General features: G+C 41.4%; 4 protein-coding genes and 1 long non-coding RNA gene across 6 annotated transcripts in view; 3 read left to right on the top strand and 2 right to left on the bottom strand.

Annotated features, from left to right (window-relative positions):
• Positions 1-708: 708 nt before the first annotated feature.
• LOC310990521 lies at positions 709-7,497 on the bottom strand. The gene is made up of 4 exons (XR_014595586.1): positions 7,463-7,497; positions 3,556-3,648; positions 1,329-1,363; positions 709-883 (listed from the first exon to the last, which is right to left on the bottom strand). It is a non-coding gene; the product is annotated as an uncharacterized lncRNA (long non-coding RNA).
• A 2,133-nt stretch (positions 7,498-9,630) lies between these two features.
• Positions 9,631-15,227, top strand: spsb3a (splA/ryanodine receptor domain and SOCS box containing 3a). The gene is made up of 7 exons (XM_083977362.1): positions 9,631-9,804; positions 10,666-10,881; positions 11,304-11,484; positions 11,670-11,857; positions 11,986-12,088; positions 12,184-12,309; positions 12,724-15,227. Exons 2-7 carry the CDS (start codon positions 10,756-10,758, stop codon positions 13,116-13,118), a joined length of 1,119 nt encoding a protein of 372 aa, XP_083833488.1. The 5' UTR covers positions 9,631-9,804; positions 10,666-10,755; the 3' UTR covers positions 13,119-15,227.
• An 851-nt stretch (positions 15,228-16,078) lies between these two features.
• On the top strand, positions 16,079-17,905 carry mrps34 (mitochondrial ribosomal protein S34). Its single transcript, XM_083976660.1, has 4 exons — positions 16,079-16,151; positions 16,658-17,024; positions 17,188-17,230; positions 17,398-17,905. Exons 2-4 carry the CDS (start codon positions 16,707-16,709, stop codon positions 17,694-17,696), a joined length of 660 nt encoding a protein of 219 aa, XP_083832786.1. The 5' UTR covers positions 16,079-16,151; positions 16,658-16,706; the 3' UTR covers positions 17,697-17,905.
• A 566-nt stretch (positions 17,906-18,471) lies between these two features.
• On the top strand, positions 18,472-21,872 carry nme3 (NME/NM23 nucleoside diphosphate kinase 3). 2 transcript variants are annotated; one of them, XM_083977094.1, is made up of 5 exons: positions 18,472-18,715; positions 19,763-19,893; positions 19,982-20,083; positions 20,481-20,593; positions 20,792-21,872. In XM_083977094.1, the coding sequence occupies exons 1-5, from the start codon at positions 18,670-18,672 to the stop codon at positions 20,907-20,909; spliced, it is 510 nt and encodes a 169-aa protein (XP_083833220.1). In that variant the 5' UTR covers positions 18,472-18,669; the 3' UTR covers positions 20,910-21,872. The 2 variants fall into 2 exon arrangements, with proteins under 2 accessions (XP_083833220.1, XP_083833219.1); XM_083977093.1 differs by lacking the exon at positions 18,472-18,715 and adding an exon at positions 18,937-19,259.
• Positions 21,873-22,287: 415 nt separating this feature from the next.
• mapk8ip3 (mitogen-activated protein kinase 8 interacting protein 3) overlaps positions 22,288-27,283 on the bottom strand; it is a gene marked incomplete at its 5' end in the record, with an annotated part of 31,780 nt that continues 26,784 nt past the window's right edge. The window contains 5 exons of the mRNA XM_083977095.1: positions 22,288-23,587; positions 24,561-24,707; positions 25,473-25,640; positions 26,115-26,153; positions 27,146-27,259. Coding sequence (XP_083833221.1) covers positions 23,457-23,587; positions 24,561-24,707; positions 25,473-25,640; positions 26,115-26,153; positions 27,146-27,259 — 599 coding nt within the window. The 3' untranslated portion in view covers positions 22,288-23,456. The remainder of the gene's footprint in view (positions 23,588-24,560; positions 24,708-25,472; positions 25,641-26,114; positions 26,154-27,145; positions 27,260-27,283) is intronic.

Genomic DNA, 27,283 nt, shown 5'->3' with positions numbered 1-27,283 from the left:
CAATGATTTTTTTTTTTTTCAACAGACTAGACCCTGTGGTTTCTAAAATACTGATCTCTACCAAACGGTTGAGATGTCACTTCTTACTTGCCACTTAAAGCAGAAGTAAGCAATCCGGTCGTTTTGGCTAATGCTGCGTTCCAGGCAGGCTTTTGAAACCGTAAATTACAGCTTCAAGTCACGACTTACGACTTTGTAGCGTTCCAGGCAACCCACTCGTGTTTTTCCGACCTGTTTTACCTGTGAAAGTCACTATGACGGCCACTCGTAACTTCCAACCCGTGAACTCGTACCAGATCGAACTGGTACAACTTCACAGGTCGGAAAAACACGAGTTACAAGTCAAAGTAGGGTCAAAGTAGCCAAATTAGTTTAAAGCAGAAGTAAGCGATCCGGTCGTTTTGGCTAAATTCTTGTCAGCCGATGGAGTTAGCAGTCCCCGCCCTCGTCATGGATCAATTGGTCCTCGTCCCTACGTCACCACATTCACGTGCATCCCTTGGCTGCACACACAGAGAGGACCGCCCCTTCATGCCGTTCTCTCTCCTCATTGGATAAAGGTTGTAGGATACAAGGAAAGTTTTCTCCTCGGCTTACAGCAGAGCAGAGTGACTGACAGACCCGTGTTTCAGACCAAACACTCTAAGTGATTGCTGTCGGAAGATATAACTATTTAAGACTTATATTAACACAAACATTCCGCTTACTTCTGCTTTAATAAATTATGATGAAGTGAAACTGAAAAATAACTCATGACCTTTTTTCAGTTCCTCATGAAAATCTTACCTTTCTCATTGCTTGCAGATGGTACAGACTTTATGTCAGACTCTCCTCCTGTGGTTGTAACATTCTCCTCTGGATCTTCAGCTTGACAAGGTTCAGACTAAGAAGATAATCGATTTCACCAGGTTAGAACTGAGGTTAATGTGTTTGAATTTGGGAATCAAGGTCCAAAGTTGAAGAGCAACAACATACAGTGCTGTCACAACTCAGTGAACAATAAATCAATCTAAATCAGTGTCCACATTCAGTCACTGAAATGTTACCAGTTCTGACCCAGTGAGGGAGCCACTGTGACTGAACCAGTTGCTCATTCAGACATGAGACCAACATGTTAAAGTGGCATGATATTGATGTGAAGTTGTGCATGTCTGCAGCTGAGAGAGCAATATAATGAAAATATAACCTTTTAAGCTGTAAAAGAAAATATCATGGAAAACATCTGGTTTTTATAGGGTAAGGTTTATGGATTGTGCACTAAGAAATTGAAAAAAATGTTTTAAAATTAGAGAAGATAGGCAACTGTACTATAATGGTTTTTATTTTACCGTGGTTTTAGCTGCACTTTCTTCCAGCTCTTCTTCTGTCAGGTCATGTAAGAAAAACAGATTGAACAGGGTCACACTGAAAATCCATTAATTACAATAGATAAAGGGATAGTTCAACATTTAGGCAAATTCACCTATTGCCATAATCCCTATAGTTATAGGGGTAGGTTGGGTTCATTACCTTTAAAGGTACAGTATACCCAGGGGGCAAAGCAAAAAAACGGACACGGAGCGTTGTAAAAGGTTTGATACCAGAAATGATATCTAAGAACTTCAAGGATTAAAACCTGGGTGAACAACCCGGTCAACTAGCTGCTGGAAAGCTACAGGGGGCCAAAACCCCTTTCTTGGGTCATTTTGCTGGTGAAATGATGTAAATGCAAATATTTAGGTACTACAATGGCATAAATAGTCATACAACTATAAAAGATTCTGGGGTTTGTTGCAACTCAATTTTAAGATATCACCCTCAACATCCCAAAAAAAGTAGGCTACTGTTCGCCTGACAAATTCTCATGAAAATTATTATTTTTCAGCACTTTATGGAGAATATCTATGCTTAACATGTATATAGAAAATTCATAAGCTTCCATTTGAGTCCAAGATAGCCTTTCTATCTCAAAAGCCCCACTTGCTGTGGCCAGCGGTCTTCTCTATCTATCTGTTCACTTTGGGGAGACCAGAAATAGAATGGTTTCTGATCATGCCAGTTAACATGGAGTTTTTCACAATAGGTGTTGCATTGTTTGGATACAGCCTGTAGCTTTCTAGTAGCTAGTAGAAAGGCTATCTTGGACTCAAATGGAAGCTTATGAATTAAGGAAATTTTCTATATACATGTTAAGCATAGATATTCTCCATAAAGTGCTGAAAAATAATAATTTTCATGAGAATTTGTCAGGCGAACAGTACTTTTTTTTTGTCTTTTTTGGGATGTTGAGGGTGATATCTTAAAATTGAGTTGCAACAAACCCCAGAATCTTTTTTTCATGCCTCCCCCTATGTGTCAAGATACTCTCTGCCAAATTGTATAGTTGTATGACTATTTATGCCATTGTAGTACCTAAATATTTGCATTTACATAATTTCGCCAGCAAAATGACCCAAGAAAAGGGTTTTGGCCCCCTGTAGCTTTCCAGCAGCTATAGTTGACCGGGTTGTTTTAATCCTTGAAGTTCCTAGATATAATTTCTGGTGTCAAACCCTTTACAACGCTCCGTGTCTGTTTTTCAAAAAACTGGGATTTTGCCCCCTGGGTAGTATGTAAGAAATCTAAAGCAACTGGCCGTAAAAATCCTCTTAATATGTCACAGAGACTCAGGAATAATGTTCATATAACACGATGAACTCACCAACAACAATAGTGCAGCCAGAGTATTCGCATTAAAAATCTTTTTTTTGCAGACTGCAAATCATGTTTATGTTTTGAATTTACGTGTTTACATGTTGCGCCACCTAGCCCTCTCTCCTAGTCACGGCGGCGTCAGTGGCATTTCAGCCTCCGGTCTGCTTCACTGAGCTGCCGCTACAGCTGGGAGAAAAAATTAGATCGCTGTGTTTTGAATTTGACTGCAGTAACCGTTTTTGGCCACATTCTTACATATTACACCTATAATTATCGGTGCATGTTGTTTTGAGATCCGCGGGGCAGAGATGCAAGCTGCTCAGCGAAAGCAATGGAGGTGAATGGTACAGGTCCCCTGTACCTCAAAACTCATCAAATACTGTAGGCCTACAAAATCCAACAACTCCAAAACGCTCTCATGGAGAAGTTGTGACCTGCACATTTGCCACACTATGAAATAATCATGTATAATTTGTTAACACTACAACACATGAAGCAAATACTCTGAACTACTTGCACTTTTGAAATCACTCCGCCCAGCAGCTGTGTGTAGTTATGGCTATGCATTTGCCTTGAAAACAACTCCATCTCTTAATGTTACATTATTATTTCATATTGTGTCGAATGTGCAGGTCACAACTTCTCCACAAGCATTTTGAAGTTGTTGGATTTTGTATTTGATGAGATTTGAGGGACAAGGGACATGTACTGTTCACCTCCATTGTGTTCACTGAGCAGCTCACATCTCTGCCCCACGGATCTCAAAACAACATACACCTATAATTAAAAGTAATAAACCTAATAGGGATTATGGCAATAGGCAAATTTGCCAAAATGTTGAACTATCCCTTTAATAAATGAAATATCATTTTTTCAAATTACCTTTCTTATCTGTCACAAATAGAGGTTTGGTTTCAGACTCTCGTCTTCCTCCTCCTCCTTTGTCATCATGTCTCTCCTCCTCCATCTCTTTACCTGCTCATTATTACAGTCACAAAACAAAGCCCTTTTAGACAAATGTGATATTTAATTTTGACTGGAAAATACATGACACCATTCAAACCACTTCAGGAAATGATTTGATCAGGAGAACATAAAACCTAGTTCATCTTTTTATAAAAATACAACTAACATTTATTTTTGAGGAATTTATGAGGGTCTATCTATCTATCTATCTATCCATCTATCTATCTATCTATCTATCTATCTATCTATCTATCTATCTATCTATCTATCTATCTATCTATCTATCTATCTATCTATCTATCTATCTATCTATCTGTGAAAATCTGTCTTCATTTTGTTCACAACAAGTTTCATTAGGGCCACGGGCCATCGCACCAGGCACTGATCCCTACAGCTATGAAATAGCTGCGAAATAGCTGCAAAGCCCGGGCACTACTGTTATTGTGTGGATTTTTTCCTAGTTATTTTCTTTCTTCATCTTCCGGACAATTTTTGATTTGCTACAAATTAAATATATAAATGTGCGGTTTGATCGGGATCGGTGTGTAAACTGTGCAAAATTTTGCATTGAAGTCAATGGGACGGGCGAAAAAAAAAGAGCGAAAAAGACCAATCATTGGAGTTTAACAAACGTCTACTGCTCAGGCATACTTTCACCTAGAGACTCCATTTAAACTTTAAACAGTAGACACAAGTCTTGTGTATTGTCGTATTACTCCACGTTTTGATAGGTCATATAGTTTTTGATCAATCCCTGATCAATGACCATGATCATTTTTGGAGAAATTATGAGATTATAATGGTTGTGTATTGCACGGAATGTTCATGTCAGAGTGTGTGACATCATCGGTTAGAGTGGGAGAGAGTGAAAAAACATTCTGTATTTTTTCTGGATAAACTGTCAGCACGGCCACAATTTTCACTCTACACACATGATTTTTTCAGAATTTTTAAGACAAACTTGTTATCTCTCATGTGCTCAAAATATCAGAGAGACTTACAGAATTTACAGAATAAGCCGCTGAGTGCGGCCACGTCTGTCTCTGCTCCTTATTGACTCCAATACAAATATTTTCTGAGAGAAGCAGAACGGACCGATGTTTTAAAACTGCCAGCGTCGCCAAAATATTTACTGTAGAAACACCAAATCGTACCACAATTTTCAGGAAGTCCTTAGAGCAATGTGATCTGTGTTTTGTTCTGATAGGAGTTACCGTTTTGTCATGCTAAGCCTTTTGCGAGACCAGTGCAGAGGCAGAAAATCGCTCTTTTTCTCCACGTTTCTGTCTGTCTCAGCCTGGGGGGCCCCTATCGCCGTGGTAACCACCTCGAGTTGCCATGGTAATGTCTGATTCTCAGGCCAGAGCTCGTTAACTTCATAAACAATCCACCTGGCGCTCGTTTAAATGTTTATAAACACAGACACAGCTAAATCAGACTGACACAGGATGCAGCTCATAGTCACACACACACACACACACACACACGCACACACACACACACACACACACACAGACTCTAGAGCCAGCTTCATGTGATTACAGTTACAGACACACACACACATCAAAACACACAGGTAACATACAAATGCTCTCTCCCACACTCTAACACACACAGGTAACTTCATGTGATTACACACACACACACACACACACACACACACACACACACACACACACACACACACACACACACACACACACACACACACACACACACACACACACACACACAGTTAACCTAATGTGGTTACAGCTCCTCCATATCAGTGCTTATAGAAAGATGATCATGTGTCTGTCTGATCAGCTCTGTCTTGACCTTAAGATCGTGGGTTTGATTCCCATGTTGACAGAGATGGCAAAACCGGCAGTAGCCCCGTGGGCCTTTCAAAATTTCCCCAGAGGAAATTTTCTAGTTTTACTTCTAATTCCTCTTTCTCCTTTGTTTTTCTCTCCTGATTGAAACAGCAGAAGTGGCTTTATCAGTGAAAATGTCTTACACAACCCCACCATGTCAAATTCAAAGTACTGCCACATTGAACTGAATCGAAAGTGAGAGTGGAAAACTTTCTGACAGACCCAGTGAAGACCAAAATACGTCTAGAACTAACTTTTACCTTTTAGTAGAGAGCCCAAAAAATAGGCCTTTGACTTCAAGTCATGATGCAAAGGTCCCCATTGGCATGGAAGTACTTTAGGGTCATACAAATAAATCTATCCTAAGACACAAGTGAGATCACACTTTGTATCCGAAATAAACACGTTTTTAAAATGCCTTTTTTTGTAATTGAGAAAACGCATGTTAAAAGCACATTCCATTTAGAATGTCCATATACTGTAAACTCAGGCAGATCCCCTGATGCCTTCAGCTCCTGGATGAGATCTACAGCTTCTATGACAACATGCAGCTGCTTGTGTGACAGGATATTGGGTAATGTAAAAACATTAATAAAACTATACTGATACTGATTTGTTGAACATCAGACGGAGTGCAACAAATATAGCCTACAAGTAGTTAAATAATAATATGTAATTCATATTACAGTAGTGTCAGGAAAGACCAATTAGCCAAATATTGTGTTGGTCAAAATATAGGCCTACCTATAAGTAGTTACTGCTTGTGTATGTTGATTTTAAAAAGTTGAATTTACATGTATATGACCCATTCTGGGTCATATTAGAAGTCAACTTAATGTCAAAGGAAAAATGTTTTTACTGTTCTCAAATGTAAAAATGGGTCACATTGGACCCTCTACATTATTTAAGGCTTATATAACCTGATACTGAATACATTTTACATTGTGCTCCTAAAGTAAACTATTTTAGTGTAGAGCGCCCTTAATATGCAATGTTCAGATTTTATGTACATATAGGGAAGTTTAGGGTCGCAGGTCCCACATAAAGCATATGATTAGGACTGACTTATTTCACCTGCGCAGTATAGCTGGCTAAGATCCTCTCTCAGAGTAATGCTGAGAAACTGGTAAGCTTCATTATTTTGGTAGATTTTTACTTTTGTGAATGCTTGTTAATGCTCATCTTATCAATCTTATCTTATTGACAGAGCTCAGCACTTATCAATCTCATGATGTTACAGTATCTTTATTTCTTATTTCAAATTAGCCATAATGGAATGTCATGACTGGACTTTAGGCTTCCTATGTCAGTCCACCCTACAGATTGAAAGGCATTAGATCCCTGTTCATCATTCAAACTGAGAAACAATCCTGAAATATTGCAATCATGTCACAAATAAGTTGTAGATAACATCCAGGAGCTGAAAACATATGGACGTTCTAAATGGAATGTGCTTTTAACATGCGTTTTCTCAATTAAAAAAGGACATTTTAAAAACGTGTTTATTTCAGATACAAAGTGTGATCTCACTTCTGTCTTAGGATAGATTTATTTGTATGACCCTAATGTACATCCATGCCAAAGGGGACCTTTGCATCATGACTTGAAGTCAAGAGTCCCTACTATTTGTTTTGTCTCTAATTGTAACTTGCATGTTTGTAAGTCACATGTACAGTACAGTTAAGTATCCATGATTTAAATGAGAAAAAGAGATCAAATCTGATGCACAGCAAGCCAACACCATAACTGCTAAAAACCTAAAATCTCTCCAAAAGAATTTGAGCAGTTAAAAGATGAAAAGAAATACCACAATATGAAAAATAGGCTTTTGTTTCTTGAAATACTTATATTTCCATCTCTGACATGTTACATTCACATTAGATGAAAGCTTACACATTCACTGGACAGTCAATCTCTGAAGATTCACTGATACACAGAAAAATTGTAGAAATGTTGAACAAACTCACCTTTGTTTTGTATTTTCTCAGTTCTTTGGTTTGTGTGGATACATCTATCTCATTATGAATCCTGACGGTCTTGACTGTTCTTTATGTACCTAGTATGTACCAGGCCCCTCCCATCTGCTCTTAACAAATCACATGTGATGTAATATTTTATGATCATGGTGAAAAAACAAGATGGTGAATTTACGCTGTAAACTTTAGATTAAACATTTGAAGAGTTCTGTGTAAACTACTCTTTAGTTTAGAGTTATTTTCTTTCTCTAAGTTGAAAGAAAGGAGAAGATGGGTGACACTCCTCCATCTTGCTGTTTCAGCTGTGTGGAGTCTGATATTTATAAACCAGTTGAATCAAACAGCAGAAGGGTAATTTTGCTGACTTTTTAATTTCTATTGCATTTTCCTTTTTTGCTTGTCATCTCAAAATTATTCAGCAAAAGGCTATCTTAAAGTTGTAATTAATCAATTTAAAAGACAGGCCTGCAGATCACCTGATCTGCTAACAACCACCTGAAGAGAAGTCAACAACAAAAGCAAAAACTCCAATGGTTTAGCACTGAGACATTGACAGAGCTCAGCACTGTGAAAATGGGCTCAGCTCAGCTATGACCTCTGCTTGACAGTCATTGTTACTGTCCACCAAACCTGTGAAAAACATGCATCATGGTGGGGAAAATGGGAGTGGCACATGTCGTGGTGCTTTCTTCATGGATGAGAGGCTGGGCTACGTATTTATGCAACAAGAAGGAAATGAAGACAGTTGACTGAAAAATCAAATGACATGGAGCATTCAACGAAAATTCAGCTTGGAGGAAATTATGTCAGGTTTTAAAGTTTTCAGTGCAACTTCTGCAGTAGCACTATCGCAAATTCCAATACTTTGTTCGGCCACGAGATGGGGCCGGTGGTGCAGCGTATCAGATATAAACATCCTTGTCTTCTTTACATAGCATGCTGTTCAGGAGGTGGAGCTAAGCGCCGGGCCAGCTTGTTTCATAACAAAAAGGAATTCTGCATTTGCTCCACAGGCACTACACCATTGGCTATATTTTGTGTACAGATACTTATGGCTCCCCTGGACCTATTTATTGCATATTTCAGTATTGCTATTACTGCTGTATTTGTGATAGTGCTACTTTAAAGAATACAGTAGATCAGTTCTGTTGACCAAGAAGTTTAAGCCTGACACAAAACTTTGGTCGAGGAACTTTGCATGGAAGATTGTCATGTATTTGAAAATAAGGTACAATATTGTAAAGACATCGTGTTGATAGTGACACAATTTAGTGGATCATGTTCTAGTAGGTCTCATGTACCCCTGCATATTCTGCATATGAGTGCAGGTGTGGAGACTACAGCAGCTGCACTCAAGCAAAAGCAGGTGTGTGTTGTATTAAAGGAAGAGAAAGAAGAGCTTTGGGTGTGACTGATGCTCAAATCAAAAATGTATGAAGGATATGAAGCCAAAGAAAAGGCCAATGCCATTAGAGTGTCCCGATGCTGCACACGTATGTAACAGAGAAGGTAGTCGTCTAAAATGCACAAGAAGAAACAAAGTAGATGAAAACACTCCTAGGCCACCTACATCAGATAGACCTGACATAAAGGCAGGAGACTCTTGTATAGCACATGTTTCATGAGCTACAACGTGGTGCCACAAAGTAGGAAATTGAATTAAATAATGAATTGAAAGTAATAAGCTTTTCAACATATAAGGAATTTGTTGTGGTGTTTGGTGCAAAAACTGTAAAAAGAGTCCTAAATGAAAAAATTGAAAATAATAATAAAAAACTCAGAATTTAACTATGGCGGAGTTATGGTTCTAGTGTAATCTATTACCTAAATCCAGGATTTTTATCTAGTTAGTTAGTTGTCCCTTTCAAAGCCATTCTCTCAGGTTGCAAGTTATACTTTTCAGCTAAAGCCTTTTCAGCATCGCTCAACTTCTTCAGCTTATTCAGCTTTGTCATTGTCATTCAGCTGCTTTCAGCATTCACACACATTTTCCTCTTGGAAATGCTTTTTCTCGTTTTTCTTGCAGCACTGGGTTGTGTTAGTTAGTTATTAGGTTGTGTTGATTGTGATGACATGAGTGTTTGAAACTTCCTGTGGAGGCAGCTGAGAGAGAGAGAGAGAGAGAGAGAGAGAGAGAGAGAGAGAGGCTCCCTGCCTGTTATTGTTTACGGTCAGACTGATGTAAAGTAGGTCATGGGAAAGGGGAGCAGCTCAGCCAGACACTCATTCAACTCTTGTACCGTCCTAGCAGCAGCAGTCGGTGTCTGTGGGATCGGCGTCTCTGCGGTGTCGTCGCTGGTTTTCGGTGATCGCTGGATGTAAACACCAGGCAGGTAAATGTCACCACGGTCCTGTTTTATCCGAGGCTGCTGCTGGCAGCTGCAGCTAATCGGAGCTAACAGCTACTGGAGGCTAGCAGCTAGCAGCACTGACTGCAGCCGCCAGCCGAGCGCTGCTGCTGCCGACACCTTTTCTTATGAGTCGACTCATAAACCGTGACTGTCACTGCGGTCCGTGTACTGAGATAAATGCTCTCTCACACACAAAGAGAAAGCAGCCTGGGTTGAATTGTGATGCTGCTGACCTTGTAGCAGCAGCAGCAGCAGCAGCAGCCTGCTAACACGTCAGTGCAGCGCTGCTCAGCGGGAAACGGTAGCTGCTCGCGCTAGCCGCTAGGCGGCTAACTGGAGTTAGCATTAAAAAAAAAAAAACATCAACACGACAAAGGGTAACATTGATTTTTATCGGTGATGGTAATGACCTGCGGACTCGGAGCAGCCTACAACAGCGTGTTAGGTTTAGGTTGAGTGGTTGGGGTGCCGTGTGTGTCGAAGTGTTAATGGTTGTTGTAGCTATGTGGTGGATAACGTTGCTCTCCAAACCAGTGCGACAAAAGTCTTAAAAGATCCTCTGAAATAAAATGTGCAATTATGATGAAACTTCAGTGCGAGGTAACTAAGTACTGAAGGTTTTGCTAATACCACGAAATTATCATATAGAGTGTTTAAAAAGAAAGATGATCCATAGTAATATGAAGAAATGATAAAATATGTTATATAGGCTATCTGTATTATTAAGTTATCCTAGTGGGCATGCAGTGCAGAAAGCTACATGATTTATTTGCCACACAGCCTGCAGTCTAAAGTGTCTGTGTCTCTCAAGGTTAACATGCCATTGTCTTGTCTGCCTTTCAGCAGCTGGACTGATGCTGTTATTCCAACATCTGGACTGAAACCTGAGCTGCCAGTCAGGTTCTTCTGCCGGTGAGACGGTGAGCTGCTGCCATGTCTAGACGGAGCAGGAACAGTCGTGCATGGAGATATGTGTGGGGTGGGATACGGCGGGATGCTGATGCCAGGGCGCTGGTGCTGGCCTCTGAGAGTGACGAATGGAGCTATGACCGACTAGAGGTAAGAAAAACAGATAGGAAGTGTCAGAGATTGTGTAATGTTTTGTTTGTGTCATATGATGCCACTTCTTTGCACCCTGGGCAAATTACTGGGATGTGTCACCATGAGAAGGCTGGCAACATTCACCTCGAGTAGCCCCGGTCTTATTGAAAGCCTTCAGTTTGCCCGAGGCTGCGATCAACACTATGTGATTGTTTGTGTCTGTCTGATGCTTGAAGCTAGAGGCGCAGTTGTTTACATGCTTTGTATCGGCACTAATAATAATTCCACAGAAGGGAGTGCATAGATCTATGTACCATCATGTTTCTGCTATTTACTTTCAAATAGTTTACATATATTTTCTGGGCAACGCTCCATTTTTATTTTCATTCTATCTGTTGACGTTTGATTTTGTGACTTCTTTTTGCTTTGTGTCTCTCCAGTACAGTGATTCAGACTCAGAGGTGGACTTCTCAGCAGTGATGGTACCTCCGGTCCCGAGTGCAGTGCCTGTCACCGGAGAGTCCTACTGTGGCTGTGATTCCCAAGCCGAGACCAGCTACAATCCTCGTCTGCGAGGATTTCACCAGGTCAAAGACTGCCACTGTGGAGAGGACGATCAAGGTACGAGACAGCTGCTGTATTTCAAGGATTCATTTACAAAAACAGCACACACCAGTCTTATGCTGAATAACACTGAGTTGCACCACTGTATCCATGTTATAAGTTAACAGATGGATGATAAGAATGGTTTTATTTGTTAATTAGATAAAGCGAAGGCCTTGAACAAATGACTTCTGATGTTTTAGAGTTTGACTGGGTGTGGGATGCCAGCAGCCGATCAACAGCAACATTACTGAGCTGTGACAATCGCAAAGTGAACTTCCACTCTGAATACAGCTGTGGCACAGCTGCAATCCGTGGCTGCAAAGAGCTGGCTGAAGGACAGCACTTCTGGGAAATCAAGATGACATCCCCAGTGTATGGAACAGACATGGTGAAGCTCTTCCCCTTAGCTCCTAACATTGATTGATTGATCTGCTCTTGTTGTGTTGAGGACATTAAAAAAAAGGAAAGTAGCTAAGTTAATTTGTTTTCTAAAAATATTTCTTTATTTCTGTACAGATGGTTGGTATCGGCACATCTGATGTCAACCTAGACAAATACCGACACACGTTCTGCAGCCTGTTGGGAAAAGATGCGGACAGCTGGGGTCTTTCCTACACCGGTAAGTCCAGCACAACATGATGTAATATAACATAGTGGTTATCAGGTGGTCATTACATGAGTTAGACATCACTGGTCGTTGGTTTCTGTTTTCAGGCTTGTTGCATCATAAAGGAGACAAGATGAACTTCTCGTCTCGGTTTGGACAGGGCTCCATCATCGGAGTCCATCTGGACACGTGGCACGGCACACTCACCTTCTTCAAGAATCGGAAGTGTATAGGTATGTAGTAATAACAAACATGGTCCACTGTTCGCAGTAATCCTGTCTTAATTACACAATCATTTAATCAGACTTGTAGGCATACACAATCTTGTTCTCTTTTAATATTAACGGATTACCATACATGACGCTGAACAGAGCCACTGGGCTGCTATGGCTGTCACATAGTGGAGGGAAACAGAATTTAGTCAGGCATATATTAGAATGCAAAATTGGGAACCAAAACTATATATGGCTACATGAAAGAAGCGTACAGTTATATAAATGACAATGTTTCAACACAGCTTATATATGCAAAACTAGAAGAGCTAGACATGTGCACATTTATTCAGACTGGTTTCTGTGTGTTGTGGTGATGGAGCAAGAAATCACATGAAATCCTAAACATTTTTCCCCACCTCTCTCTCTCGCCAGGTGTTGCTGCCACGGAGCTACAGAATAAGAAGTTTTATCCAATGGCGTGCTCCACAGCAGCAAAAAGCAGCATGAAGGTGATCCGCTCCTGCTCTGCTCCCACCTCCCTGCTGTACCTTTGCTGCGCTCGCCTTCGCCAGCTGCTGCCAGACTGTATAGACACCCTGGACGTGTTGCCGCTGCCGCCGGGACTTCGTCAGTTGCTCCACAACAAACTGGGTTGGGTGCTCAGTCTCAACAGTGGCACCGCAGATGAAACCCCAGAAGGGCCCCCAGAGCGCACCTCACAATTGCCTGTCCCTCCCTTGGCTGGACCGTCCTCCTCTGAGAGCGACTCAGAGGGCTGCACGTCCGACCCCGAAGCCTGTCAGAGGAAACGATGCCGCTGGACATGACTAGACCGCTTGAATCCTACCTCCTCTTAAACACTGGCAGAGGTCACTGCCCTATGGCATCTAGAGACACCACTCGCCTGCCTCAAGCTTTTCCTCAGCCTCAGTGTTAAGACAGTGGTGAAGAGAAGAACCAGGGTCGGTCGGTAGTGGTACATAGGTAGAAAACTGTGACGGCAGCATTTCTGCCTGCACATTTTATTACTGTGATCTCCTCATGCCATTCACGTCTTCATGCTCATCATACGTTTAATGCCCTCAACCCGCTTCAGTAATAAGTGAAAAGATATGGTGTTATTTCGTTAGCTAGCATCATTTGTTACAGATCTGTTGCCATTAATCAGTGGGCATAAGTGAAATCTTACGGCGAGGTTCAGTAAACTGTACAGTGTGACACTGAAGAAAAATATGGCCAAATTTTAATGGTCATTGTGGTGTATTTGCAGAAAGGGGGTTTAATGAGGCGAGAGACAGTATAGGTATTTTCTGTGTTTTTATATTGTATGCAAATAATGTATATTGTTCTCAACCTGAATGCTCTTCATGCATTATCACAGTAATGTTTTACCTGTGTTACTGGCACCTGTGATTTTCAGGTCTGCAAAGTGAGAATCTGTAGGTATTCTGTATTTTTTTACCTACATGTGACAGTACTGAAGCTAAAACTTTAACTGTCAGAACGTGAAAAGACGTGTCAGAGGGAGGTGGAATGAACCTGAGTGCACTTTGCAACTTTTTAATCCTCCAATAATGAAATTATTTTCTTTTTGTCTTTCATCATGTTCCTTCTGTTGTTCTTTCTCGTCACATTATTAATGAAATGTCACTAGTGAAATATTTGTTACATTTATTGCACCATCAGCCTTTCAAAGTCTCCAGTCAAAATCATGTCGGCTGTTTGTAGAAACAATGGAATTCCTTATTTTTAACAGAGGAAAGCAGTGTTACATTGTTCACTATGGCTCTTTTAAATCTATCGGAAGGCAAATATGTCTGTCGCACCTTACAAGCAACTGTTCATTGCTGTTACACTTTATCGTTTCTTAAAAGTTCTTTAAAATGTTATCCAATTTGATTGACAAAATATGAGATTATGATCAGATTGTAGTGTTTTTTTGTATTGCTATGTTTTTGCAATGGCCTTGTTTTGGTTTTCCTCAAGGCCTTTCTCCATGTCTGTCCTTAACAACTCCTACTGACTCTACTTTACTAAGGCCACACTCAGTTTTAAATCCTTTCAGTATCACTCAGTCCCTCCTGGCCCTGGCTGTTGAGAGAAAACGTTGTGTGTTTTATATCTGTGTTGTGTGTATATTTTAAATATGGGTAAAAACACAGTTAAAATGTTGAGCACATGAAAGGACAGTAAAGAGGTGGACTCTGTCACCCAGGTGGTCTTGAAGGACCTTTCAGATAATGTTGGAGATGTTTTCCAGGCACCTTTTAAATGGGACTGAGTGATCACAAAAGGTCAATTTATATATCAATTGATCATGGATATCTAAATAATCATTTCTTTCACTTTCTCCTGAGCACCAAATCATGACAATGCAAGTTCAACAGTGTTTGACTCAGGTGTTGAAGCTACACAGTTTGCCAACTGCTGCCTCAGGCACCAGTCTGATCATGTTCACTCCTCGAGCTCTTGGTGTAAAGCAGATATACACAAAGATTTAAGGTACTATGCAATACAAGCATTTTCTAATGGTTGTCAGAAAGAAGGGGCGGGGTGCTGTGATGGAGACAGTGGCACAACGACAGCGGTGATGGTACCAGAGGACCATGCTCGTCAGTCATGAGTAGTAACTTCATTCTGTCCAGTTGTGTAATGATTTGTCAGGAACCCCTCTCTGTAGATCCACATGTAACCATGATGAGGTTAATAACTGTAGTCCAGCACATGTATTTTTCTGACTTTTTTTCAGTGTATTTTGTCTTCACAACGATGCATCCATGCACTTTTTCTTACTGTCATACTGTAAATAGGAAAATTCAAAGTGTTTCTTCTATACTATGTCATATTAATAATACTGTGTGTAAAGGCCGTTACTGGTCTTTTTCTGTATCTGAACTGATCAGCATGATTTTCAGCTGAAAATAAAATGAACGCTAAATATGCACAAAGGACTGGGCTGGATTACTACTACTACTACTGTTATTACCACTACTACTCTCAGTATTTGAGATGGTCTGTTTTTGTACTGAAAGTTACAGATATGGGAACAACTTGGTAGACTACCAGTAAGCAGACTGAATCTTGTTGTGAATGTTTTGCAGCAGCTGCCAATGAGTCATTGCAAGACAGACATCCTTCCTGTCCTGTGCATGTTGGCTAGAAAAGTACTTGTTTTGCCAGCAGTAAAAAATGTTGTTCCTTGTTCCACACGTCCAGCTTGATTACAGCTTCAGTATAAATTTGTACTGTATACCTATGCCAATATAAATCACAAATTGAGTGTCTTTATCAATGCTGTGGTTTCACATGGAAAGCAGTGAAATGAACAGGAATTTAAAATATTACTATTTTAATCATGGTTGCATTTTAAAAACCTTTGATCACAAGACATACATAAAGTTTTTTGTTTTGTTTTTTCAAACAAGTTTAAACATTTGTTTTCTGTAGAGATGATGAATGAGAAGATTCAGAAACACTTTTCACATGCTATGTTCTCTGAAGCATGATTTTTGCGTATAATAGACCATAGAGAAATCCTTTGAAAAAAATTAATTAATGTAAAGGATTTCTTTCTTCTTCTTTCTATAGTACAGTTCCAGTAGAAGCTGATTATCACTTACTTCTTGAATTAAGACAAATTTGGATACAAAGAAAATATTGATTTGATTTGACAAGTGTATAAATATTTTACTGTACATTTTAAAAGGTTAATAATTGGCAATTTAAGAGTTACTTCAATGTCCCACATGCGGAACTGAAGTTCGCCAGTCGTCGTTCACACACGGATGATTTTAAAGGTTGTACCATCTGAACGGTGCTGTGCTTTGCCTGCTTGTTGAGGTCAAGTCGGTGTTTATCAGGTATTGTACTTAATATGTGGATGTTATAAACAGCGTCTTTAGTTCAGCAATAATCTGTTTGAGTTTGTCAGTTGTCGTTAGATCATAAAGTGTTTTTATTTGTGAGTGAGTTGTTTTCACGATGTAAATCCTGCTAACGGCTAGCTCAGGTTAGCTAACGGAGGAGCTGTGTGATGTGTTCACGGTCTGCTCGGACAGACCGGGTTCACTTACAGACATGAGTTTCCTCTGTAACCATCAAGCAACGGGAAACACTTAAGATTATATATAATTTCTTTATAGACACATAGTCCATGTGACAACTAAAATGAAAATACAGACAGACAAGCAATGGGAGGAAGTACACATTGTACAGTACTCAACCATAAGTTACAATTGCCATTAAAAATACATTTAATATAAATATACACAAACCATACATATCAATAAAGCACATATGAGACAGCATTTACTTAAGAAAGATTAATTTAATAGTCAGTGTAGTGAATGTGTTTTCTATCTTGCAGAGCAAACCAGGGTGGTGGAGGAGCCAACAACAACAACAACAACACAGCCATGGTGAAGAAAAAGCAGGTGCGTCTCATCGCAGAGATGGCTCGGAAGATCCGGGCGTATCGGGAACTGAAGTCCCGACCGCGGGAGTCCCAGAAGTACGCCCTGGACTATGACACCATGAAGCGCCCCCTCACTGGGAAGAGGCTGCCGGTGCTGGCCTGGCAGGACGTCAGCAGGGAGAGCCGCCTCTTCTCCCTGCTGGCCGGCATGAGGATGTTCGGAGTGGGCCGCCTCTTCACCCGTAAGTCCTGGATCGAGGACCACAGCGAGCCCAGCTACTGGCAGGTCACTAAGGTCAAGGTGGACTACACGGCTGAGGTGAGAGCGGCTGCAGCGCATGTCCACTGTGTCTCTGTGTGAAGTCTGCATGTTGTCACGATGAATGAATGTAGAACTGACTGTGGTGGACCACACTCACTGACGAGATCGAATATAACAATGTCCTGTAACCAAAGCACAACCTGTTTCTCCTGGTTTCTAGAACATGGATCATGGCAGGGCGTGGGGCGTCCTCACCTACAAAGGTAAGAGCGCAAGAAGAAGGTGTAATGAAAGTATTTCTCTCTTATCTATCTATCTATCTATCTATCTATCTATCTATCTATCTATCTATCTATCTATCTATCTATCTATCTATCTATCTATCTATCTCCTTCTAACACATTGCCTTTGGTAACTTTGTTTTGTGCAGGAAAACAGGAGAGTGAGGTCCAGGAGATGGACAAGGTCATGTACCACGACTGGCGGCTGGTTCCTAAAAACATGGAGCAGCAGTTAAAGGAGTTTGTGCCACTACCCGAGCCACCTACGCGCTCTGTCCCCTACCCACCGCTCCTCCGCGCCATGCTGCTGGCCCAGCACAAGAAATCAACAGGCCTGGTCCTGGAAGAGGAGCCTGTCTTACCGTTACAGAGGGACGTCCAGTTTAACACAGACTATTTCCGCAAGCAGGAACAAGAGAGGCGGAGCAGAGAGGGGACAGCGGTGTGATTCTCCTCTGTGAATCTTGGACACTGTGAACTAAATCACTTTTGACAGAACTGGACAACTTCTTCTATCCCTGTACATTTGAAGCACATGCTTCATCTGTCCTGTTAAGTCCTGGACTCATATAAGTTCTGTATTTTCATCTGAAGCAGGCCTCTCTGTGTCTTTAACTGTATTTGTGTAATGTGCTAAATATTAAATTGGATGTAAAATATTAAGGCCACTCTAATTGAGTTTTGGGTGCAGTATTTTTTGTGCATGCATTATAGACCACCTCAGGCTTTCAGCATTTAGAATACACAGTAAACACACCCAAACTGGACACACACTTTAGACATGACTGGGTCTTCCACTGAATAATAATGAATAATCAATAGTTTATGTAGGGGGTCAAAGGGTTTGAAAATTGATCCGGCTGTATGTTTTCTATTATATAATCCAGACTGGAAGACTACCTTTATTTCTACAATTTAAATGGAAGAATCCTGGACAGTTTCACAGTGAGATTTTCAGTATGACGCTGAAATGATTCATAATTTGTATTTATTTATAATCTCTATAAATGACTGTATATTTTTTTCTGGATCTGCCAATCACATGTTCAATCATCAACTAACTAATCAATAAATACACTGTCCTTGGGAGGTCAATAGGGGGCCATGTGAGCCCTGGAAAGAACTGGTCATGATAAACAGTGTTATCTCTTCAGTGAGCTACATGACGCAGGCATTTATTCGCTTAAAACATTTTATTTTGACTCGTGGTGGTTTCATTCATGTCGACGGCCCATCTGTTCTCGGCGGGACGGAGCCTCCAGAACTCGCAGCTGATTGGCTGAGAGCGCTCTCGTGCCCGCCTCTAGTTACGCATTCCTTAGCAACGTGCGTGTTTACGTGTGTGCGTCACAACTCCTTGCCCCCCGCGCCTTCCAGTTGACTTCAATCGTGCTCCGTCCACCGGCGCCAACCAACCGACCATGATCTGCCTGTTTCTGTCCATATTCGCTTACTTCTTCCAGTCAGGTTGGTGATAAGTCTCTTTTCTCAGCTCTCCTGCCACGGGTCCACGGTAAATCATGCTCACAGTGTCCGGCGCCATGCAGCCAGAGGAGCCGGGCTGACGTCGCCTCGGCTAGCGGCTCCAAAGACAGCAACAACGGAGATACGGAGCCGTCATAAACTTTCAGAGAGCCAGTGTAACTACTGTTGTCTTTACTGGGAAGCAAGGTAGAGTCGTTCATGAGAGTGAGGTGTGGCTAATAATAATAACAAGAGCTATGAACGAACCTAACTGCAGTGCCAGTGTGTTAGCATGCAGCTTTGTTTCGTGGCACAGCCATATACTCGTGTCCGCGTGTGGCTGATACTCCAACCAGCTCCTAATCCAGCAGCAGTGGAGTCATGTCTCCTATTAATAGACCGTGTGGCTGCTGCTGCTGCTGCTGCTGCTGCTGCTGCTGCTGCTGGCGGAGCCGGAGCTCTGCAATGGGCCCGAGAAAAAGGTCACAGCGAGACCTGCACAAACTTGAGGACTTGGTCGTGAAACATGCACGGATTGGTGAATGTGGTGAGACACACCGCAGGAAACCAGTGGGTTTTATTTATAGTGAAGCCAACCGGGAGTGTGTGAGGCTTGTTGCAGGAACTGTTGTCAAAATGTGCAAGTTTCAAGCCGTCGTCCCAGCTGAACTGTGTGTGAAAGTGGCCTTTATGAAGTGGCCTTTATGGATCTCATGGTGTGTGTGTTTTTTACACTAACACTAACAAACAAAATCTTTGGAGATGCATGAGGTTCAAATCTGTGTGTGCACTGCAGCTTTGTGTGGTTCCTGCACCCATCTTTGAACATGGATTTTAGCCTTATAAAAACAGCTGTCACAGAACACAAGTGTGTCAGCTGCAGGAAAATGTCAACACTTGATCTTAATGGCATTAATGATCTCCTTCCCTAGACACACCAAGGTGCATGAAAGCTGTTTTGGTTGTGTGTTTTGCACTTTTCAGGTCAAACACAGCAGGAGTTGGTTGGGTTTCCTCTTTATTTCTGACATGTGTCACTTGTGGTTCCAGGGTGGACTGGGGTGAATGAGCGGACCTTCATTGCTGTGAAACCTGATGGCGTGCAGCGGAGGCTGGTGGGAGAAATCGTGCGTCGCTTTGAGAAGAAGGGCTTCAAGCTAGTGGGCCTCAAACTAATGCAGGTATGTGGAGTCTTGGCGTTTTATTTCCTCTCCCCTAATGATCCAGGCCAATAGAATTGATGTAATATCGATTGTGTTTGTGCATCAGGCGTCTGAGGAGCTTCTGAGGGAACATTACTGGGACCTGAGGAGTAAACCCTTTTTCAGTGGACTGATCACCTACATGAGCTCAGGACCAGTTGTTGTAATGGTGAGATTCCTAAACCTACTGCGTCCTCACACACACACGTCAATCTGAAAGACTTTGATTAATTCACAAGGTTGATCCTGGTTAATTCAAATATTTATCAATGAGCTCTTGAATGTTTTTATTTTTCTTTTAAAGCACTTTTCACCATGAGAGCTCACAGCAGCAAATGTGTAACAATGTTTTGTATTTGAAAGCAAATTTTCTTTAGATATTTTCTGTTGGGTTTGGTCTCGCATCAGTTTCATTACTTCTTTACAACTAACTCTAAACTTTTGATTTCCTGAGGCCTAATGAGGCAGAAACATTTCATACACTTCCACAGACATCGTGGTCATTTTCTTGAGGGTTTGGTTTGGATATTGTCCTTATTAATGAGTCATTAATGTGTGTGTTTCAGGTGTGGCAGGGTCTGGACGTTGTCAAGACTGCACGAAAGATGTTGGGAGAGACCAACCCTGCAGACTCGCTGCCAGGAACGATCCGGGGAGATTACTGTGTGGAAGTGGGCAGGTAAGATCACCTGGGACAGTTGATCTGCATGTATTCTGATTGGTTAGATCATCGACCAATCAGAACATGACTACACACCAGCATTTTGAACAGTCTTACAGAAATGGTTAATATTTGATAATATAACTCTTGCAACCTGGAGCTGCTCTCTGCTACTTCCCGTCCTGATCGTGTTTGTATTGGCTGTGTGCGTTGCAGGAATGTGATTCATGGCAGCGACTCGGTGATCAGCGCCCAGAAAGAAATCTCTCTGTGGTTTCGTCAGAGCGAGCTTCAGTGCTGGGAGGACAGCAGCAGCCACTGGATCTACAACTGATGCTCCGTATCCACCGCCTGTCCTCCGTCCTCCGTGGTTGTTCCATGTTAGTCTCATTACAAGATGGCTCTCATCGTACCTCAGAGGAATATTTTTGGCTTTATTAGCTCGTAGCCTCATGAGATGCCGTGTCATCGCTGCCTTGCTGGATCTCACAGCTGCTTTTCATACATTTAAATTTGTATCGGTGCAAAGTGGAAGTATTTCAGAGGTGACATGACTTTACAAAGCAAAAAAATGCACTAAACGGGCAATAACTTGACGCCGTTAGCTTGTTACAGTTTTCATTGTAGTTTTATGTGTAGTCCAGAACACTAGCTCATGTTCGCAGTTTTAAGCAATAAGCTCGGATCTGAAGCAATAAAAGGTCAGGATTCAGAAGGTTTCATTCAAAGGTACAGGAAACTTTGTCACCCATTTAAAATAAGAAGAAAAAAATTATCCGTCCATCCTTAAGCTGCACTGCTGACAATCTCCAGTAACAAGAGGGCGAGGGTGGGGTTCACTTTGACAGGTTGTCAGTCTAGCCCAGGGCGACATATAAAAGGCAAATAAAGCACCTACAAACACACATATACACTGAAACCTACAGGCAATTTAGAGACACAAATTAACCTTTCTTTGGACTGTGGAAAGAATTCAGAAAACCCACACAGACGCAGAAAGAACATGCAAACAAACCCAGACAGCGACACTGTGCCACACTTTCCATATCATCATTTTCATATGGAAATGATTAAGCATTGGGGGGGATTGTTCAGCATTTTGGCATTTTACTCAACACATAACAAAATGAGAGATTGTGTCCATATTTCCTGCAATTTGATTGGTTTACTCTTCTATATTAGTCCTTCCAACGAGAACCCCTAAAATATGTGAGCAACTAATAATCATTAACCAACGCCATTGTTGCCTTTTTTGCACATTCATGATTGTCAGTTTCCTGTACCTTTTTTTTTTTTTTTTTTAATAAAATATCTGTAAGGGTGTAAAAACAGATCACATGACTTGAAACTACTTGAATACAGTTGTCGTTGTAAGTTTTAAAGTATGATGCCTGATAGCTTTCCTGCTTTTGAATGTGGTTTTGTAATTTCATTCTGTCAAACTCAGTGAACCAAACTAATATCATGTTTCATGGACAATGTGATTTCTTCCCATCAGCACCCGGACACATTCATGCTTTTATAAAAACACCTGCTGTGATGCTGAGTGATTGTATTGAAATTGTCAGAAACAGTAAATCTGATCTTAAAATGGCTTTTTCTAATCTGTTTATTGTGCTTCAGTGTTCTGCAAAAGTGAGACATGCACCACACGTCAACTTTAACCTTTTTCAGCACACAAATATGTTTAATATTTAATTCACACAGAGATCAATGCATGAATTTCCATACCGAACAAAGAGGATGGGCTTCAGTGTGTCTGGAGATTTACAGTAATGCCTGTACACAGACCGACAACACGCCACCGTTCGCCTGCTTCACACCAAACCGTCCCATCGACAGCCAATCAGAGGAGAGACACGAGCTTCACACTGAACCAATGACAAGTTGCGCTCGAACCTTTGACCTCGCTCACGCCATTTTAACATGTTGACATGCTCTGACCTCACCAACTGAGTCCTCTGACATTTTTGCTTTACACCAGATATTTCCTCTCACTGTTTGAGGTCGGAAACGTCCTGAATCAGGACGCTGTAAAATAGAGTAGAGATGGGGATGCAAAATATTTTAGGTCGACTTCTGAGTGGGATTATAGTAGTGTAGTCATTTTGACTTTCAGTTTGTTTCCTGTTCTTATTTTCACTTGCCCTCAAAATGTCCATGACAACGTAAACCATCATACAAGCTTCAAGCCAAAACAGCATTTCAATATCTCAATCTCTGAACAATCAGGGTCCGTATCAGGCCATAAACGGTTATAGATTTCTGATCGGCTGTCAGAAAAATTCAGACGGATTTCTGGTGGAAATGCAAATCAGTGTTGTCATTCACTTTTTTTTTTTTTTTTTCATTTTCTTTCTTTCTTTTTTTTGGTACAACTGTGTCATGTTGGGGCACTGAGCTTTAAGACGAGGTGGAGGTTTTCACAGATGACAAACTAAATGGAAGAGGGGGAGTAACTGTGGGGCAGATGCAGGACAATTGAGGTAAATATAGAGGAGATACAGTGTGCTTACAGGGTGAATATAAGAGCGTTACAGAGGAGGGAGGTAGTTATGAGGCTGGGTTACAAGACTCATGAAGATAGTTACAGTGTCCTGTGAGGGACAAACAGGATGGCAGGCAGGTTACTAGATCAGAGGAGGTACTTACAAGTCATTAAAGTTACAGGGGGGGGGGTGACGGGGCAGGAGGGGATATAATAGTTATAAGGGACAATACACAGCTTGGAGGGTCATTTTAGAGCCGGGTGGGTGGGTGGGTGGGGGCTTTTTACTTGACCTGGGGTAATTACAAGGTTTGGGTGGCTGGAAGCTTTTGGGGGCAAGAGGAAGAAGTTGCTTTAAGGAGGTTGGGTGGGGCATTAAAGCAGATTCAGGTGTCACTCAGGCACGTAAGACACCTGCCAGACGATGATGTGGCTGCGCTCGGCTTTGCACAACGCAGGTTTAATTTGTGAAGCTCCGCCCCCGCTGCTGTCTCCTTCTTCCGTCTCATCGTCCTCTCCATCACCTGAGGAACAAATAACAAACCTTTAAGAGCCGAGCTGAAGTAACGATACGACACTGTAGTGCGCTGATAATGTAAAAAAAAACATATAGAGATTTACTTATTTGTTTCTTTCAACCCAACATTTCAAAATACAGGTATTATGCATTAGAAATGAGATAATTATTTTTTTATTTAAAGATAAATTTTAAAGCAGATATCAGTGGAATGTTTTTGTTAATATAAGTCCTAAATAGTCCTATTTTCCGTCAGCAATCACTTACATGAAGTATTTCAGCCTAAACACGAGTCTCTCCGTCACTCTGCTCTGCTGTAACCCGAGGAGAAAATTTTCCTTGTGGGATACAAGTGTTATCCAATGAGGAGAGAGAACGGCATGAAGGGCTGTGTGTGCAGCCAAGGGATGCGCGTGAATGTGGTGACGTAGCACGAGGACCAATTGATGCCTGACAAGGGCGGGGGCTGCTAACTCATGGTGCGTTCAAAGAAACTCGTACTTTGTGTTTTTCCTTCCTGTGAAGTCATACCAGTTCGATCTGGTACGAGTTCACGGGTCGGAAGTTACGAGTGGCCGTTATAGGGAACTTTCACAGACAACAGGATGGTAAAAACACGAGCTACGGGTTACCTGGAACGCTACCAAGTCGTAGTTGTGACTTGAAGCTGTAACTTACGGTTTCAAAAGCCTGCCTTGAACGCAGCATTAGCCGAAACGGCCGTGAAGCTGATATCTGCTTTAAATAACGTCACAATGTTGGCACGAGTGTGAGTCATGGAGACTTAACTGCATTATTTAAGTTTTGTTTTACAATAACAACAATACCTTACACTAACTAAAGAGTCTACAGTTGAATTTGATAATTTTATTTTGAATGTATCTTTTACACTAAGCTTTAATCCAGCATTTTGTTATGGAGATGGAGGAGTTAGAATAAGAGCTTGCTGCCCTCCAGTGGTCAGATCAGTGGTTTTTTACCGATACGGAAGTCGATGTAGCCCTCTCCTCCGCTCAGCACCAGCACGTTGTGGACACTCTGGGCCTCGGTCTCCGGCGGCGCCGTGGAGCCCTGTCCTTCTGATGGACTGTCCAACACGCTGCCGTTCAGTGTGGCCAGAACGTTTCCTGTCACACACACACACACAGGACAAACATGTTGAAACCTGGGGAGTGTGGTTATAACACACATGGCTGTGACCAGTACGTCTGGGCTGGGTGTCCCTCTCTCTCTGAGTTTTGTTCATTTATAAAGCTCTTATTGGTATTTTACTCCTCACCTAACTTCACTGTTTGTTTAATGTGGACTCTCATCAAAAACAGCCAGGTGATTAAATCACTCTCCAGGTTCAGACTGTTTTTGTGAACTTGAAAGATCCAGTTTTAAAAAGTTTTAAATTACATGACACTTTATTTCCAGATGTTTCTGTTTCAGATGATCTGTAACAACACCCTTATTTTAATTTTTCAAAATTTTCAAATTATTTTTTCCTATTTAAGGGTTTCTGTTTTGTTTTGTTTTTTTACTTCTTAACAGCTCAACATTGTTGTTTCTTGTATTGAGAACCTTTCAATTGTTCTGGTTTATTGTAAATGAGTCTCTAATGTATGAGTTAAAGTAAGGTTAAATGAACAATGTAAAGAAGTACTACAGAATAATAGCCAATATGTAATTTGATTCAACATAGTGAGTAATCTTTCTTTATAGAAATAGAGGACAGACAATTATCTTTTTAGTGGACTGAACCTTTAGTGGGCTGCAATACAACATATTTATGCACTACTACTTAAAAGGCATTTTACTAATCAGTATTATTTTGTATGAAAGCTGCTTTAAATCTGGTGAAGGAGATCATGCGGCGTCATCGGCCGACAGACGGACGTTGTGCCTACCGGGTACAGAGACGAAGAACTTGACAGCATCTCGGTGTCCGTGGAAACACAGCTGCGCCTGGGCCATGGAGCAGTAGGGGATGAAGCTGCCGCTGCTCTTCTCGGAGCCGCCGTCGTCTCCGTACACGTGGATCACTCCGACGGAAGATGTGGGAGACACCTTGTTGGCTGATGGAGAGGGAGGACAAAGGGGTGAGAAACCGACCGAGCTGCAATGTTTACTTGCAAAATGATGTGGTGAGATGACACAGGCAAAAATAAAACACCAAAATACTGTACACACCCATAACATCCATTCAACAACTAAAAATCAAAAGTTGCAGAGTAACCCAAAATGTTTGAGGCAGCTAAATCACACCCGTTGCAATGCATGCAGTGGATCTGGTGTGCACAAATAGATCTCATAGTCACAGATAAAATAATAGATGACAAATCACATGCAAAGTAACCGACAGATAAAAGCAGCGTTCTGATGAAGAAAACAAAATAAAATCATATCACTCTAAATATTTGGTGACCGTCAACTAAATATTCAAAGACACAATGCGGTGTCTTTGTTTCAGGGAACATGAGGGATGGAGCAGATGAGGGCAGGAAGGAGAAGATCACAGCAGCAGGGGGGTCGGGAGCTCTCCCACTTACCCCTCAAACCCAGGAGTTGTCCCCGGTGAAGGACCACCGCTACAGAGGAGGAGGGGGAGGAAGAGGAAGAGGAAGAAGAGGAACAGGAGGAGGAGGAGGAAGAGGAAGAGGAGAGAGAGGACAGTAACAGTGACAGTTACAACTGTGAAAGAGGTGAAACCAGCAGGTCGTGGAGGAGTGAAAACAAGAGGGTGGAGTAGTAAAGTGAAGGAGTTGATGGGCAGAAAAAGGAGCTGAAGAACAACAGAGATCAGACAGCACCGACGTACGAGAGGGTTGGAGTCAGTTCAGGCTTCCTTAATTAGATTTTATATTGATACAATTTGATGAATTTGATCATGAAGTTAGTTTGTGCGGTGGGTCAAAGAACAAATCCTTCTTTCTTACATTGTTGTGCATGAGAAGCTGGTGGGGAAAATTTACATCGTCAGTTTACAGACACACGGCCCTCTTTGCAGAGAAATTCAATTAACATTTATGTTACATTAAAAACAGCATCATTTCTTCAGTTTTGATCCCAAATACATGTTCTGATAAAAACAAACCCTTCAGATTCCAGATTCACTAAATTCCATGTTAACTAAAAACAAACTAGATACTGTATAGGACGGGCATCTCCTGATGACCACTGATGAAATACATCCTAATGACGAAATGACACTGGAGCCATCACACAACGTGAGCGACTGAATAGAAAAGACAAAAACATCTATAAACAAATACTGAGGTCAAATTACGAAAAAGGAATCAACCGCTCTTTGTATTTGCTGTGGGAACGAGCACGAGCAGATCATTTGTTTTCCATCATCTACATGTTATATTATCTATAAAATCTAATTGATTATCCTATTTATCTCTAACTACATTAGTTGTGCATCTACACCATGTGCTTTTGTTATGTCAAATTTTCCTCCAAGATTGAATCCAAGTACCCAAACACACATAGGAGTCAAAAAAAGTAACCAACTCATGAGCTACTTTTGCAGGTTTTGTTGCGTTGACATGGTTGTATAATTCACAATATAACTCACTTTCTGTCAGTGGTATGGAGATGATCACCCCGTTTCCAGTTCCGACCCAAAGACGGTTTCCCCCGATCAGAAGTGCCGTGATTCTCACAAACGAGAACCCCAGTTTGCCAGTTCCTGTGAATCACAACCACAGTGAGT

This window comes from Trachurus trachurus (assembly GCF_905171665.1).
Source record: "Trachurus trachurus genome assembly, chromosome: 8".
In the NCBI taxonomy this organism is placed as follows: Eukaryota; Metazoa; Chordata; class Actinopteri; order Carangiformes; family Carangidae; genus Trachurus; species Trachurus trachurus.
The sequence above is the reverse complement of the archived record's forward strand: the minus strand, read 5'-3'. Positions and strand labels throughout refer to the sequence as shown.